The sequence below is a fragment of the Electrona antarctica genome (assembly GCF_951216825.1).
Source record: "Electrona antarctica genome assembly, chromosome: 5".
In the NCBI taxonomy this organism is placed as follows: Eukaryota; Metazoa; Chordata; class Actinopteri; order Myctophiformes; family Myctophidae; genus Electrona; species Electrona antarctica.
In genome coordinates, this window is record NC_136810.1 from 57569825 (window position 1) to 57584983 (window position 15159).

Genomic DNA, 15159 nt, shown 5'->3' on the forward strand with positions numbered 1-15159 from the left:
ACACACACACACACACACACACACACTCTTAAAGGTCAGACGATTGTTAAAGTATATAAAAAAAGGCCTTATGTGATTAAAACCAGGAAGAGTCTCGACTCCTCCGTATCACCACATCGTTGCTGTCGGGCAGAAACCACAGATCTATATTCATTTCCATGTTTTTCCATAAATCGATGCCTTAATTCATCATTCACGAGCGTCGCACAAAAGTCGAGGAAAATAGCAGATCTACAAGCTCACCACAACGCCTGCTATTGTCCCTATTTTAACCCATTCTGGGGGCGGGAACCCCTTTTGGTGTTTTAAGCATTATGTTCTACTTTAGCTATTGGAAAATAGCAGATCTACAAGCTCATAGCGCGGCACCGAGTGCCGCTCCTACAAGCTTGTAGGTCTGCTATTTTTTGAAAAATCGTGAAAATGTGGTGCAAATCTTTGAATATATATCCTTTCAGAGCAAACGTTTTTAACTCAAATCTTTGCATCTGGGAGGGGGTCCCTGGAACAACATATTTTCAGATGGGGCTCGGCGGCCAATTACAGATATTTCTGGGGGTCCTTGACATGAAAATGTTTGAGAACCGCTGACATAGAAACATAGGTTTCTTCCAGAAAACTGTCAGGATTTAGAAGACATTTAACAATAAAAAAGGGAAGGGTTTTGGACATACAAGGGTTCCACCTGACATATCAGATAATATGTCTGTCTCACATCACCAAATCCATACGGTCGGATTCGTTGCAGTTTTGGATATGAGGTTTCCACCCGACAGAGACAACATAATATCTATAAATTGCTCACGTTCGTGTGTGTGTGTGTGTGTGCGCGCGTTTGAGTCAAGACACATTCATCATTTCTTCATCGTGTAAAAAAAAAAGAAGAAAAAAAGGGTTGTTGTTTGTGGTTTGTTTTTGGTGTGTGTGTGTGCGTTTGTGCGTGTGTGTGCGTTTGTGCGTGTGTTTTGGAGTCAAGACACATTCATCATTTCTTCATCGTGTAAAAAAAGAAGAAAAAAAAAGGGTTGTCTGTGGTTGGTTTTTGGTGTGTGTGTGTGTGTGTGTGTGTGTGGTCGGTCAGGATTCTCCATTGTGCACTGTGCAGACAGGGGGGTGTGTGTGTGTGTGTGTGGTCAGGACTCTCCGTTGTGCACTGTGCACGTGACAGGGGGGTGCATAAAGTCTTTGAAGGGCATCAGCGCCTCCTTGAGGGCGGCGCTGACCTCGGGGGAGGAGCAGGCGATGCACTCCACCAGGGTGGGGTAGAGAGCGATGACCTGCGCCCACGTGTTGCTGTCCACTGTCCACCAGCAGGGGGAGACAGAGAGAGAGAGAGAGAGAGAGAGAGAAGGTTGTTAACCTATTTAGGCCCGACGTCGAAATTAAAAAAAAACGTTCGCTCTGAAAGAATATATACCTATTCAAAGATTTGTGCCGCATTTTTACGAATTTTCAAAAATAGCAGACCTACAAGTTTGTTGTAGATCTGCTATTTTTCAATAGCTAAAGCATAACATAATGGAAACACCAAAAGGGGTTCCCGCCCAAAATGCGTTAACACCCCAAACACCCGGGGGTATTTATTTAGGACCCAGTGTTGTTTTTGTCGACTAAAACTAGGACGAAAAATGTCCGTCGACTACCTTTTTTCACTGACAAAAATTATTAAAAACTAAATGAAAACTAAGCTATATGGTGACTAAAACTAAGACTATACTGACGATTTTGTCAACAGATAAAAACTAGACTAAAATGTTAGGAAGGGACTAGTGGACAAGAGATCTAGTATGAGTCATTTTACACTTGGTTGCACGCTGAAAAATAAGCACAATCAGCACAAAGTACAGCACAATTAGTTTTACCACTTGAATCCTACAGTATATCAATATCGGCCAAATAAGCAACTACTTCAGAAACAAGCCCCCCCCCAAAAAAATTCACGTATATTTACAGGCGACTACAGAAAATAATAAGAGGACATGGCAACACAGAATGCAAACACTTACTTCAAGGGCACTTCAAAGAGATAATTACTGCTCTGATTTGGTTCCATCCGTTTGCATTTCACAGACAGTCTAATGGCCTAATTAACTCATTCTGGGCGGGAACACCTTTGGGTGTTTTAAGCATTATGTTATACTTTAGCTATTGAAAAATAGCAGATCTACAAGCTCATAGCACGGCACCGAGTGCCGCGCTATGAGCTTGTAGGTCTGCTATTTTTGAAAAATCGTGAAAATGTGGAAATATACAAATCTTTGAATATATATTCTTCCAGAGCGAACGTTTTGAACTCAAATCTTTGCTTCTGGGGTGTCCACATATTTTCAGATGGGGGGTCTGCGACCAAATACACATAATCTTGGGGGTCCTTGACATGAAAATGTTTGAGAACCACTGACATAGAAACATGGGGTTTTTCAGAAAAACTGTCGTGATTTAGAAGACGATTTGTAGAATCATTCCCAGGTCAAAATGGGTTAACCTTGTTGGGTCCATAATATAAATACATCTCCCCGAGACCAGGAACACAAAAATAATGGTTTAGAAGGCGGTCCCCAGTGTACAGGACCACATTCATGTGAAATTAACCCGTTTAGACCTGAGGACAATTCTACTAAATGTCTTCTAAATCCTGACAGTTTTCTGAAAAACCCCAATGTTTCTATATCAGTGGTTCTCAAACATTATCCCAAAAATATATGTAATTGGCCGCCGACCCCCATCTGAAAATATGTTGTTCCAGGGACCCCCCCCCCCCCCCCCCCACACACACAGAGGCAAAGACTTGAGTAAAAACGTTTGCTCTGAAAGAATATATATTCAAAGATTTGCACTACATTTTCACGATTTTACAAAAATAGCAGACCTACAAGCTCGTGGCGCGGCACTCGGTGCCGTGCTACGAGCTTGTGGATCTGCTATTTTTCAATAGCTAAAGTATAACATACTGCTTTAAAACACCAAAAGGGGTTCCCGTTCAGAATGTGTTAACACCCTGAGCGGCATAAACGGAGTTCTCCGTCCTATCAAATAGTAACGCTCGACGCTCAGGACGGAGATTAATAAAAAGACGGAACTTTATCTGATGTCAAAACCGATCGCACCGCTCCACAGGCTGGGAGCGTCTCGTTGGGCAACATTCGATGTCATTTCCGGTTGGGACGTCATCCAACATGCCCCCCCCCCCCCATTTTAGCGGATGAGATCGAAAATCTTAAAAAACGTGAATAACTCTTGATCTAAATCAATTCTAAGCAAGGATTATGTTTTAGACGTTGCCATCGCGGTCCTGTCGCAAGTCGCGTTCGATAATTAATCATACGTCCCGTTGTTGTCGATCGCCTCGGGTTTTTTTTGGCTACATCGAGCTACAGTTGGAGGCCATCGATATTGTCCTTTTCTTTTTGCTGAGGTTTGCGTGATCTGCGCAAAAGGACAGTTAACCCATTTTGGGCGGGAACCCCTTTTGGTGTTTTAAACATTATGTTATAATTTAGCTATTGAAAAATAGCAGATCTACAAGCTCATAGCGCGCCACCGAGTGGCGCGCTACGAGCTTGTAGATCTGCTATTTTTGAAAAATCGTGAAAATATTTATTTCAGAAAACTGGAGGATTTAGAAGGATTTTTTAAAATTTTGAGGTCAGGCCTAAATGTGTCAAATGATAAGGGACAATATCGGTGGCAGCCAACTGTACTTCAGCTACATCCGAGATGGCGCCTGGTGCGTCGCTAAATGTGCTGGGCGCTCCGATTCAATGCTCCTAAATACCCCCCGGGCGTTTGTGGTGTTAACCCATTCTGAACGGGAACCCCTTTTGGTGTTTTAAGCATTCTGTTCTACTTTAGCTAATGAAAAATAGCAGATCTACAAGTTCATAGCGCGGCACCGAGTGCCGCGCTACGAACTTGTAGGTCTGCTATTTTTGAAAAGTCGTGAAAATGTGGCGCAAATCTTTGAGTATATATCATTACAGAGTGAACATTTTAACTCAAATCTTTGCTTCTGGGGAGGTCCCTGGAACAACATATTTTCAGATGGGGGGGGGGCGGAGGCATATTACATATCATTTGTGGGGTCCTTGACATGAAATATCGAGAACCACTGATACAGAAACATAAGGTCAGGATTTTGAAGACATTTTTTTAATTTCGACGTCGGGCCTACATTACGTTATGCTTTAGCTATTGAAAAATAGCAGATCTACAAGCTCGTAACGCGCCACCGAGTGGCGCGTTACGAGCTTGTAGGTCTGCTATTTTTGAAAAATCGAAGAACGACTGACTTTTCAGAAAACTGTCAGGATGTAGAAGACATTTTTAGAATCTGATCTCAGGTCAAAATGGGTTAATAGATGACACATATGCTAATGTAGGTTGCATTTTCCTTCTTGTTTGCCTGTCATCTTCTTTCAAAGATCTAAATGTGTGTTTTTCCTTTTCTCTTTTTTTGTGTGGCTGAGCAATAAAGCAGGGGTTCTCAACCCGTGGGTCGCGACCCCTCGGGGGGTCGCCAAATTATTTTAGGGGGTCCCCAAATTATTTTCAAAAAAAAGAAAAAAAAAAAAGACTTTTTTAAATTTTATTTTCACGATTTTTCAAAAATAGCAGACCTACAAGCTCATAGTGCGCCACTCGGTGGCGCGCTATGAGCTTGTAGATCTGATATTTTTCAATAGCTAAATTATAACAACGCTTAAAACACCAAAAGAGGTTCCCGCCCAAAATGGTTTAAGGTTATTGTAGCAGTCAATTTATATTGGGGGTCGGGAGGGGGCGGGGCGGGGGTCCCGAGACATTGCCAAAGCATTTCCGGGGGTCCCCGGCCAAAAACGTTGAGAACCCCTGCAATAAAGTACTGCCAAAGCAGACAACCCGTCTGTCTCCAGGTTAGAATAAAGTTCTTACGGTGCAAGGCTCGAATATACAAGTTGAAATGAAGAAAATGCCCAGCACTCATTGTATGTCCTTTTGATATGAATTTATTTACCTCTGACGTTGATAAGGAACGCGTTTCGGCCTGTGTGGCCTTCGTCAGCGTTAACAATAATAACGCTGACGAAGGCCACACAGGCCGAAACGCGTTCGTTATCAACGTCGGAGGTAAATAAATTCATATCAAAAGGACATACAATGAGTGCTGGGCATTTTCTTCATTTCATCTTTTTTTGTGTGGCACCGTTATAAAAAAGCTCACCGTTTTCCGGCTGGGTCTTTTTGAGGGAGTCCATCAAAGTGCTGATGGCTTTCAGGACGAAGATGATCTCCGTCACCTGTTGCCTGGAACGAAAGAGAGACACAAAAACAACGTCTTTCAGCTTCCGTTTGTACTCGAAAGTAGCCTGGGCTCCAGCAGTGTTGTTTTTGGCAGCACATTTTAGTTTTAGTCATAGTCTGTTGAATAGTTTTCATATAGTTTTAGTCACATTTTAGTCACCTGGAATGTCTTAGTGTTAGTCTAGTTTTTAGTCGACTAGATATAATAAGATTTTAGTCGACTAAATCTACAGTTGATTAACATGTATTTTGGCGGACCTTGTTGTCGTCGATATGATTTTACACTTGCTGAAAATAGCAGATCTATGAGCTCACAACGCGGCGACGCGTCGCGTTGTGAGCTTGTAGATCTGCTATTTTCAGCATGCAACCAACTGTAAAATGACTTATACTGGATCTCTTGTCCACTAGTCCCTTCCTAACATTTTTGTCTAGTGTTTATTTGTTGACAAAATTGACAGTATATTTAGTCTTAGTCATCATAGCTTAGTTTTTATGTAGTTTTCGTCAGTGAAAAAAGGCAGTCGACGAACATTTTTCGTCATAGTTTTAGTCGCCGAAATCAACACTGGTCTCCAGCCCACTGAATCGCTATGAATATATGTTGTTCCAGGGACCCCCAGGAGCAAAGATTTGAGTTAAAAACATTCGCTCTGAAAAAAAATATATTCACATTTTCACGATTATTATTATTATTATTATTATATTATAGTATTATGTTATGCTTTAGCCATTGAAAAATAGCAGATCTAAAGCTCGTAGCGCGCCACTCGGCCAGGCTAGGGGGTCTGAGTGCCAGGCTATGGGGCCTTAGTGTCAGGCTAGAGGGTCTTACCTGGGCAGGGGGCACCGTCCGCTGAGCCTCTCGTCGTCCACGTACCGCCGGAGGACATCCTGGGAGCGTTTGAGCAGGACGGACAGCGCCATGCGGGAGATGTAGCCCTCCTGGGGGGTGCTCACCTTGTTGCTGAACGAGAACTGGAGGAGGGTCTCGAAGCACACCTTGGAGAACTCCTCACGCATCCGCACGTCGATCTCCGCCTCTATTGGGGGGAACGGACACATATATAATAGGTACAAGCATTCCTTTGTCCCTCTGTCAATCACACTCCTTAACAGAGTCCTTGCAGAGGGCAGACAGGGTAGGGGTCGAAGGGTTTGAGGTGATGTTCTTCCCCTCTTTTGCACTAGGTATGGTGGTGTGTGGTATTTTAATGTTGTACGGGTCACTGTGTGCCTTTGTTGTCTTGTATTGTATTGTATTGTATCTGTATCTGTATGCTGCAGGGCGGGTTCTTGGGGTCCAAGACAAATGTATCCTTCGGGAGACAAAATAAAGAAACCTTGAAACCTTGAACCTTGAACACAGGGTTTATTACGCAGTGCTGGAAGATGAACGCTAAATTATGTTTGAATATTTACAATTACAATTTAGGCATTCAGCAGACGCTCTTAATCCAGAGTGACTTATAAGCAAGAATAACACATGGTAATACATCCAATACATAGAAATAGTCCAGGATCATAAGCAAGCTAAGAACCTAACATCCGTCTAACAGTAGAATATCTGTACAATGAAACTATGAGTATACACTATTTAGTCTAGTAGCCAGCCCATAGAGCCCCATTGTGAACCCTGACATGTTGAGTACACCAACGTTTTATGTTATAAATGTTTAGTATGGGTCCCCAGCATGTAGAAACTGATGCTAACTTGCATATGTTGAGCAATTTTCGTAATCGGCATAATCTGTGACCATACCATTAACAACCTATAGAAGGCAAAATATTCAAAATTTCATCATGCTTTATGACATATTTATTAACATATGCAAGTTAGCATCCGGCAGTTTCTACATGCTGGGGACCCATACTAAACATTTATAACAAAAAAACGTTGGTGTACTCAACATGTCCTGTCAACATTCTGGCTACTAGACTATATAGAGTGCTAGGTCTACATAAAATGCTTCCTAAGTTACATAAGTTTAGCCTGTAAGGTCGTCGAGGCTAGTGCAAGTGCTACGGAAAGTGCTACAGGTTAGGATGGAGTCTGAAGAGGTGAGTTTTCAGACCACGGTGGAAGATTGGTAGTGAATCTGCAGTTCTGATTGCAATGGGAAGTTCATTCCATAGTTTTGGAGCCAGAAGGGAGAAGAGTCTGGGAGCGTTGTGTCCCAGCTGTTTTAGGGAAGGTTCTGCCAGCCTCCCTGTTTAACACCACACATCGTGTATAGGCAGGGGTCCTTTGGCCCACAATATTTTTTTTGGGGGGGTCTGTGGCCAAAATCGCCAAATACACAGTAATTTAACGGTCCATGACATGAAAAAGTTTAACACAATTTGTGCCTAAGACGTCCACAGACGTCCTAGGAATTACCGCATGTAGTGCCCAGGACGTCTGTGGACGTCTTGGTAAAAAAGTGGGTCTAAATGTGGGCACCCTGGGTCGCCATTTTGAAAGAATGAAAGGTCACATAATGTGTTAAGAACCACTGCTGTAGTTTGCAAGATCAACTCCGGACAAAAAGACACGCAAGCGGACGAGACAGACCCAGTTCTGGCTGGGCTAGCCTCTGCGCCGTAAACCCCTCCCATTGGCTGCTAAAAGACCCGCTGTGTTTACCTGTGAAGGAGGACGACTGGGAGTGTATGGAGCCTTTGTTGAGCATGGTCATGATCTGACCCACAAAGTCTTTGGGGATGAAGTTGGCGTACGGCAAGATCTCTGTGCTGATCAGCTGGACCACCTGGAATGAGAGACGGAAGACCCATCAGCAGCAAACTCTACCATGAGTTAACAGAATAACCCATTTAGGCCTGACGTCGAAATTTAAAAAAATGTCTTCTAAATGATGACAATTTTCTGAAAAACCTCATGTTTCTGTATCAGTGGTGTCAATATTTCATGTCGAGGACCCCAAAATGATATGTAATTGGTCGCCGACCCCCATCTGAAAATATGTTGTTCCATGAACCTCTCAGAAGCAAAGATTTTAGCTCTGAAAGAATATGTATTCAATGATTTGAGCCACTTTTAAAAAAAAAAATCAAAAATAGCAGACCTACAAGCTCATAGCGCGGCACTTGGTGCCGCGCTATGAGCTTGTAGATCTGCTATTTTTCAACAGCTAAAGTATAACATAATGCTTCAAACACCAAAAGGATGGGAATAACAGAATGGGATAACAGACTATGAATGTTGAGTTGTATGCAGTCACATGTGCTGTAGCCCAGTGGCTCCCAAACCTTTCAGGTCCAGATAAAACCCAAAAGAGAGTATATATATATATATATATATGACGTTTGCCCCGGGACCCAAACTAGTGAAAATAGCAGATCTGCAAGCTCGCAACGCGGCGTGAAGGCTGCTTTCACTACTTCTTATTTTTTGATTTATGGAATTTCTTCGATTTTGTTTGTTAGTTTATTTTAAAATGGTATGTATTTATGATTTTTATGTGAGGAAAATAATAATAATAATTGGAAAATCTTTTGTAAAACGTAGGAAAATAAATTGGGATCTTTACTCGAGTTGTTTGTTTGTTTGTTGTTGTTTTTGGCAGCAAATTTAGATTTTAGTTTTAGTCACATTTTAGTCACCTGGAATGTTTTAGTGTTAGTCTAGTTTTAGTCGACTAAATGTCATAAGATTTTAGTCGAACAAAATGTATTTTGGCGGGCATTGTCGTCGTAATGACAGTTTTTTCTACAATCTACAAGTTTTTTCTACAATCTACAAGTTTTTTCTACAATCTACAAGTTTTTTCTACAATCTAAGCTCACGCTCAAGTGACCCTATTTTCAGCATGCAACTAATACTGGATCTCTCGTCCACTAGTCCCTTCCTAACATTTTAGTCTAGTTTTCATTTGTTTGACGAAATTGTCAGTATATTTAGTCTTAGTATCAGTCATCATAGCTTAGTTTTTATTTAGTTTCCATTTAGATTTTGTCAGTGGAAAAAGGTAGTCGACGGACATTTTCCGTCTTTGTTTTAGTCGACGAAATGCCAGTGCTGTATAATGGGACAGTACAGTATTAGTACAGTATTAGTGCTGTGTAGACTATTGATTGATTGATTGATTGATGGATTGATTCAAATATGTATTAACAGTTTGCAGAATTACAGTACATTTCAAGCACAACTCAATACAAAGACTGTTAACTGTGAGTGGACGACCCAATAAAGCATTACACTTGTTTACAAGAGGGTCCACCTTGTTCAATTCATCATAACATTCACTACGTGTACCTCTACATCGATGGCCTCGTTCTTCTGGAATTCCTGGATGGACAAGTTGTCCGGAGGAGTGCTGTGAAATCCAGACAGAACCCACATTCAACAAACAGTCAGTCACTATTTCACTGACATAATCAACCATTAGTCTGGTCCTAAAACACTTTAATGGGGAATACCACTCATTTTCAACATTTTACTATGTCATTAATATACCTTATAATAATATACCTTAGAGCTGTCCCCCCATTCTGTGTTTCCTAGAACAGGAGGTATGAACAAAATCATTAACATTGTGAATCACATCTTGATGATGTCATCAATATGTGATTCACAATGTTAATGATTTTTTACTGTCATATCATGACATGGTAAAATGTTGAAAATGAGTGCTATTCCACCTTTAAGCTTTGCATAATAGAAATAGATAGCAGATCTACAACCTCACAATTCATTTTATTGCAACACGTAATGATGAGCAGATCTACAAGAGCTTGTGGACCTGATACTTTCGTGTGAAGCTATAGTAGTATATGATTGAGTAGAGCAGGTGTGTCCAAACGTTTTTCAAAGGTGGCCATATTAGAAAATATAAAAAAAAACAAAGGGCCAACTACATCTCCTCGACTGACATAATGTGCCTTCGGACTAGAACAAAGTCACATACAGTTGGAGGCCATCGATATTGTCCTTTTCTTTTTGCTGAGGTTTGCGTGATCTGCGCAAAAGGACAGTTAACCCATTTTGGGCGGGAACCCCTTTTGGTGTTTTAAACTATGTTATAATTTAGCTATTGAAAAATAGCAGATCTACAAGCTCATAGCGCTCCACCGAGTGGCGCGCTACGAGCTTGTAGGTCTGCTATTTTTGAAAAATCGTGAAAATATTTATTTCAGAAAACTGGAGGATTTAGAAGGATTTTTTTAAATTTTGAGGTCAGGCCTAAATGGGTCAAATGATAAGGGACAATATCGGTGGCACCCAACTGTACACATACAGTGTACAAAGTGTGACTACTCAGAACAAGTCCAATCAATGGAGAGATCACAGACCTTTTGGTGAAGAGGAAGTCTTGGAAGGCGTGGGCCAGCTCGGGCCACATGGGGTCAAACTTCCCGGAGGAGGCGTGCTGGCGTGCCACCAGCAGCCCGATGGACAGCACCTTGAGCAGGGACGACACGGCCAGCTTCCAGGTGCTCTCTGACGGACAGGCGTACTTCAGACCCAGCGGTATCCGGAGCGTCTGAGAGGGGAGAGTTACTAGTTACTTTGGAGATTTTCATGTTGATTAGAACAGGGGTTCTCAACGTTTTTGGCCGGGGACCCCCGGAAATGCTTTGGCAATGTCTCGGGACCCCCGCCCCACCCCTCCCGACCCCCAATATAAATTGACTGCTACAATAACCTTAAACCATTTTGGGCGGGAACCCCTTTTGGTGTTTTAAGCATTGTTATAATTTAGCTATTGAAAAATAGCAGATCTACAAGCTCATAGCGCGCCACTCGCCAATAATTTGGCGACCCCCCGAGGGGTCGCGACCCACGGGTTGAGAACCCATGGATTAGAAAACATACAGTAACCACTTCAACCCTATACATTTCGGGCATTTGAAAATATCCGATCTACAAGTTCACAATGCGTCGCAACGCAAAAACTCTTGAATGCAGATTGTGGCCCCTAGATGTGTCACAGAGACTACATTTTTTTGGGAGCGTTTTACCCATTGCTGGCTGTCTGAATTTCAGTGTAATAAGTCCGGAGTTCGTTATTTTTTCTAGTACTGAATGTACGGATGCCAATCGGTGCCATTTGGTTTGGGTGAGATGGGGTTGGTTGGACCCAGAGCCATCTAATAGAAGAGTTACGACGTTGACGGGGCAGAAACAGAGTGCTCGAGCGCAGTTCATGCAGCCTGAACTGAGACAAGCTGGAGTTGGAAATACATTGTTTTCAACGAGGGCGGCGCAAACAAGAGCTATTTTAAGCACGTGTGCAACATGACAACTGTTTTAAAGTATTGTACAGTAACAACTAAAGTCTCTTTAATGTTTATGTTGTACTATCACTACAAAACAATCTAAAATAAAGGGATTTAAGATCATTAAAGCTGGGCTGTTGCCCTGAGTCCAATGCATTTCTGCCTACTTCAGGACCAGGACTTGGCCCAGTGGGTTGTCCCCATTCTCAACAGAAGTCTATGTAGGAGAGCCGCCATTGGACTGAAGCCCCATGGAGTGAACGCAGTTTGCGTAACTCTGTCTATATCTAAAGGCTCATTTATAGTCTGGATTTTCGGTGGTGAGGTGACCACCAAACTACAGCATGACGTCACTGAGCCGCGGTGAAGAGCAAACCACTGCCACCGCCCTTCTCTCTGTTTTTACTCACCACCGCTCAACGTTATTTCAGCTCCGGTGGTCAGCTCACCACCGCAAATCCAGACTATTGAATGAGCCTTTAGGCTCTGGTCGGACCCACCTTGATGATGTTCTGCAGGACCTTCTGGTTGATGACAGCCTTGTGGCAGGAGGTCTTATGGTAGAGGTCCACCACCACCTCCAAGGAGCGCTCGGCAAACGGGACGTAGTTTAAGGCAACCCACTCTGCCTGGTGGGTGGTCCGTCCGTCCGTCAGAGAGAGAGAGAGAGAGAGAGAGAGAGGTTCAACAACATGGGAGTCAGTCCATACACAGCCTGCTACGCTTATGGTGATACCACATTCAGAGCAGCATTAAACCACTAAGTCCTCTGTACCAGTGGTTCCCAAAGTGGGGTCCGGGGGACCCCCAGGGGTCCTTGAGGGAGTTCCAGGGGGTCCCCAGCTAAATGATAGTTTGGAACCAAATAACAGGTCCGTTTGGTTCCATTTTTACACTCTCAGAGTTAAATTAACGTTGATTTTACAATATAAATTGGGGGTCCCAGAGATAGAAATGCCATTAAATAATGGGGGTCCGTAGACTAATGCAGGTCAAACTGGGGGTTCCTTGAAGTTAAACGGGTTGAGAATCACTGCTAGAGCCGTAACAATCTTCTCTTATGGGGGTAAGTAAGTAGCCTTGCCGAGCCATGAGGCCCATAGGGGCAGGAGCCTATCTCCTGTTTCTGTAGCCATGAGGCCCATAGGGGCAGGAGCCTATCTCCTGTTTCTGTAGCCATGAGGCCCATAGGGGCAGGAGCCTATCTCCTGTTTCTGTAGCCATGAGGCAGCTTGATGTACAAGTACACCCCCTGGACATGACGCTAGTATGTCGCAGGGACTTACCCCCAATCCAACCCTTGATGCTGAGTGTCAAGCAGGGAGGCACTGGGTCCCATTGTTTAGAGTCTTTGGTATGACCCGGCCGGGGATTGAACCCCGACCTCCCAGTCTCAGGGCGGACACTCTAACCACAAGGCCACTGAGCTGTTATGGGGGTCCCTGGAATATATTTTCAAATGGGGGTCCACAGGCTAATGAGAAGGTTTGGGAACCACTGCTCTATATTTAGTAAACCAGAAGACTTTTTAACCTCTACAAACGTCTTTGCAGAAAATTGCCGATCTACAAGCTCATAGCGCATCGCGTTGCGATGGGTTGTGAGCTTTTAGATCGGATATTTTTCGGGGCCAATGTCCCCCGCCCCAGACTAGGATGCTAGCATTCAAGTGGATATAAAGGCACACTCTGTGTAATTATTCACGTGAACAAACAGCAGCACGAATGAAATGAATTCCTAATGCCAGGGAGATGATCTCTTTTTATGTTTTTTTAAAGGTGAACGTCCAACAAAATGTGCCTTTAACTAAAAGAGCAAAACAAAGTGTGCAGTATAACGTGAACGCCACCGAAAACGACACAAAACGACACAAAAGACGACAGAATAAACGTGGGATCTCACAGCTTTAGGACACCAGCTGTGTAAATAACACCCGTTAGTGGTGGGAGGGGGGGGGGGGGGAGGGGGGGGGGGGGGGGCTTGGGATGCAGTGTTGTTTTTGGCAGCACATTTTGATTTTAGTTTTAGTCACAGTCTCTTCGAATAGTTTTCAATTGGTTTCAGTCACATTTTAGTCAGTTTTGGTGTTAAGTCTAGTTTTAGTCGACTAAATGTCATAAGATTTTAGTCGACTAAATCTACAGTTGATTTAGTCGACTAAAATGTAGTTTGGCGGGCCTTGATGCCATCGTAATGACTGATTTTACACTTGCTGAAAATAGCTGATCTACAAGCTACAAGTGATCTTGTAGATCGGCTATTTTCAGCATGCAACCAAGTGTAAAATGTCGTTTTTATTTGTTGACGAAATTGTCAATATATTTAGTCATAGTTTTAGTCGTCGTGGCTTAGTTTTTATTTAGTTTTCATGTCGTTTTCGTGAGTGAAAAAAGGTAGTCGACGAAAAATGTTCGTCATAGTATTAGTCGACGAAAACAACACTACTTAGGAGGGTAGCAGCAATGGAGTGCGACAGTGAGCAATGTACAGTAGATGTACAGTAGATGAGACATAATAAGACCCTACTGTACATCCCAATAGAGCGTCGCAGTCCCGCCCCCTACCAGGGCCCAGGAAATGATTCTCCGTTCATTTTCCTCATAGACATTTCAGAAAGTATTTATTTAAAGACGTTTACGCCGCGGACAAAGCCAACTCTTGTCGTGACAAATCATGACAACAAACACAATTTTTCGGGCCAAACAAAGAATTAGAAAGTAGAAAAAAAACGGCAGGTTACAACACTTTTTGTTGTTGTTTTTCTTCTATGTAATTATTTGTTTGGTCCAAAAAATATCGTGTGTGTTGTCATGATTTGTCACGACTCGAGTTGGCTTCGTACGACGCTTAATAGGTCTTTAAATAAATACTTTTTGAAATGTCTATGGGAAAAATGCATTGTGATTCATTTCCTGGGCCTGGCGTCGTCATGAAAGGGGGCGGCACTGCGACGCTCTATTGCTTATTTCAAGTGTCTCTGTCTTGATACAAGAGCGTCTGCTCAATCATAATGCCTAGATTGACAAATTGTACATGCGGTAAAAAAAAAGCCTCATCTAACAAAACACAAACAATTAATGTATGTCACCACCACTGGGGGGGTGTGGAGGGTGGTTTGGGGAGGGTGGTGGGAGGGGGGGGGGGGCTTGGTAGGAGATGGTAGAACTTACCGGCGCAAACAGTTGAATCTATAAGGGTACATCCAGTGAGTTGTCACACCGTACAAGAAAACACAACGAGAGAAAGATCGACGTTAAACGGGTTTTTACACTGGATTCTGTAAATGCGCTCGATGGACCAAGATGAGAATGATGCCATGGGTGAAGAAGTTATGGGAGCCGAGCTGAAGATTAGAATGACATCTAAAACCAAACAAATCTCACTTTCCAAACAAACTGGACATCTTGAGTTGATCACACAAAGGCCTGGGTGTGTGCCTAATAATCATTTTTTTCAATGAGAGGCGTGCGGTTATTTTGGACGTGCAGAGAAGTTGAGGGGAAAGCATACACGAGCGTATTTCCACGGGCGAGCGGTCCCGTGAAATTGTCACGTGCGTTCACAGTGCATACGCTCGCGTCAGGGCAACTAGACCTGGATTGTGGTGAGCTATTTTTTTACGCTACGATACGGCCTCATGAACAGTGACAACGCCTCCCC

The 15159-nt window shown here is 43.0% G+C and overlaps 1 protein-coding gene across 1 annotated transcript in view; it reads right to left on the reverse strand.

Moving 5' to 3' along the window:
* Window positions 1-1038: 1038 nt before the first annotated feature.
* The window catches only part of mon2 (MON2 homolog, regulator of endosome-to-Golgi trafficking), a 126112-nt gene continuing 111991 nt past the window's right edge, over window positions 1039-15159 (reverse strand). Inside the window, exons 30-37 of the mRNA XM_079501727.1 lie at window positions 14670-14687; window positions 12000-12128; window positions 10573-10763; window positions 9536-9596; window positions 7907-8030; window positions 6116-6323; window positions 5201-5283; window positions 1039-1300 (exon numbers count right to left, since the gene is read on the reverse strand). Coding sequence (XP_079357853.1) covers window positions 1134-1300; window positions 5201-5283; window positions 6116-6323; window positions 7907-8030; window positions 9536-9596; window positions 10573-10763; window positions 12000-12128; window positions 14670-14687 — 981 coding nt within the window. The 3' untranslated portion in view covers window positions 1039-1133. The remainder of the gene's footprint in view (window positions 1301-5200; window positions 5284-6115; window positions 6324-7906; window positions 8031-9535; window positions 9597-10572; window positions 10764-11999; window positions 12129-14669; window positions 14688-15159) is intronic.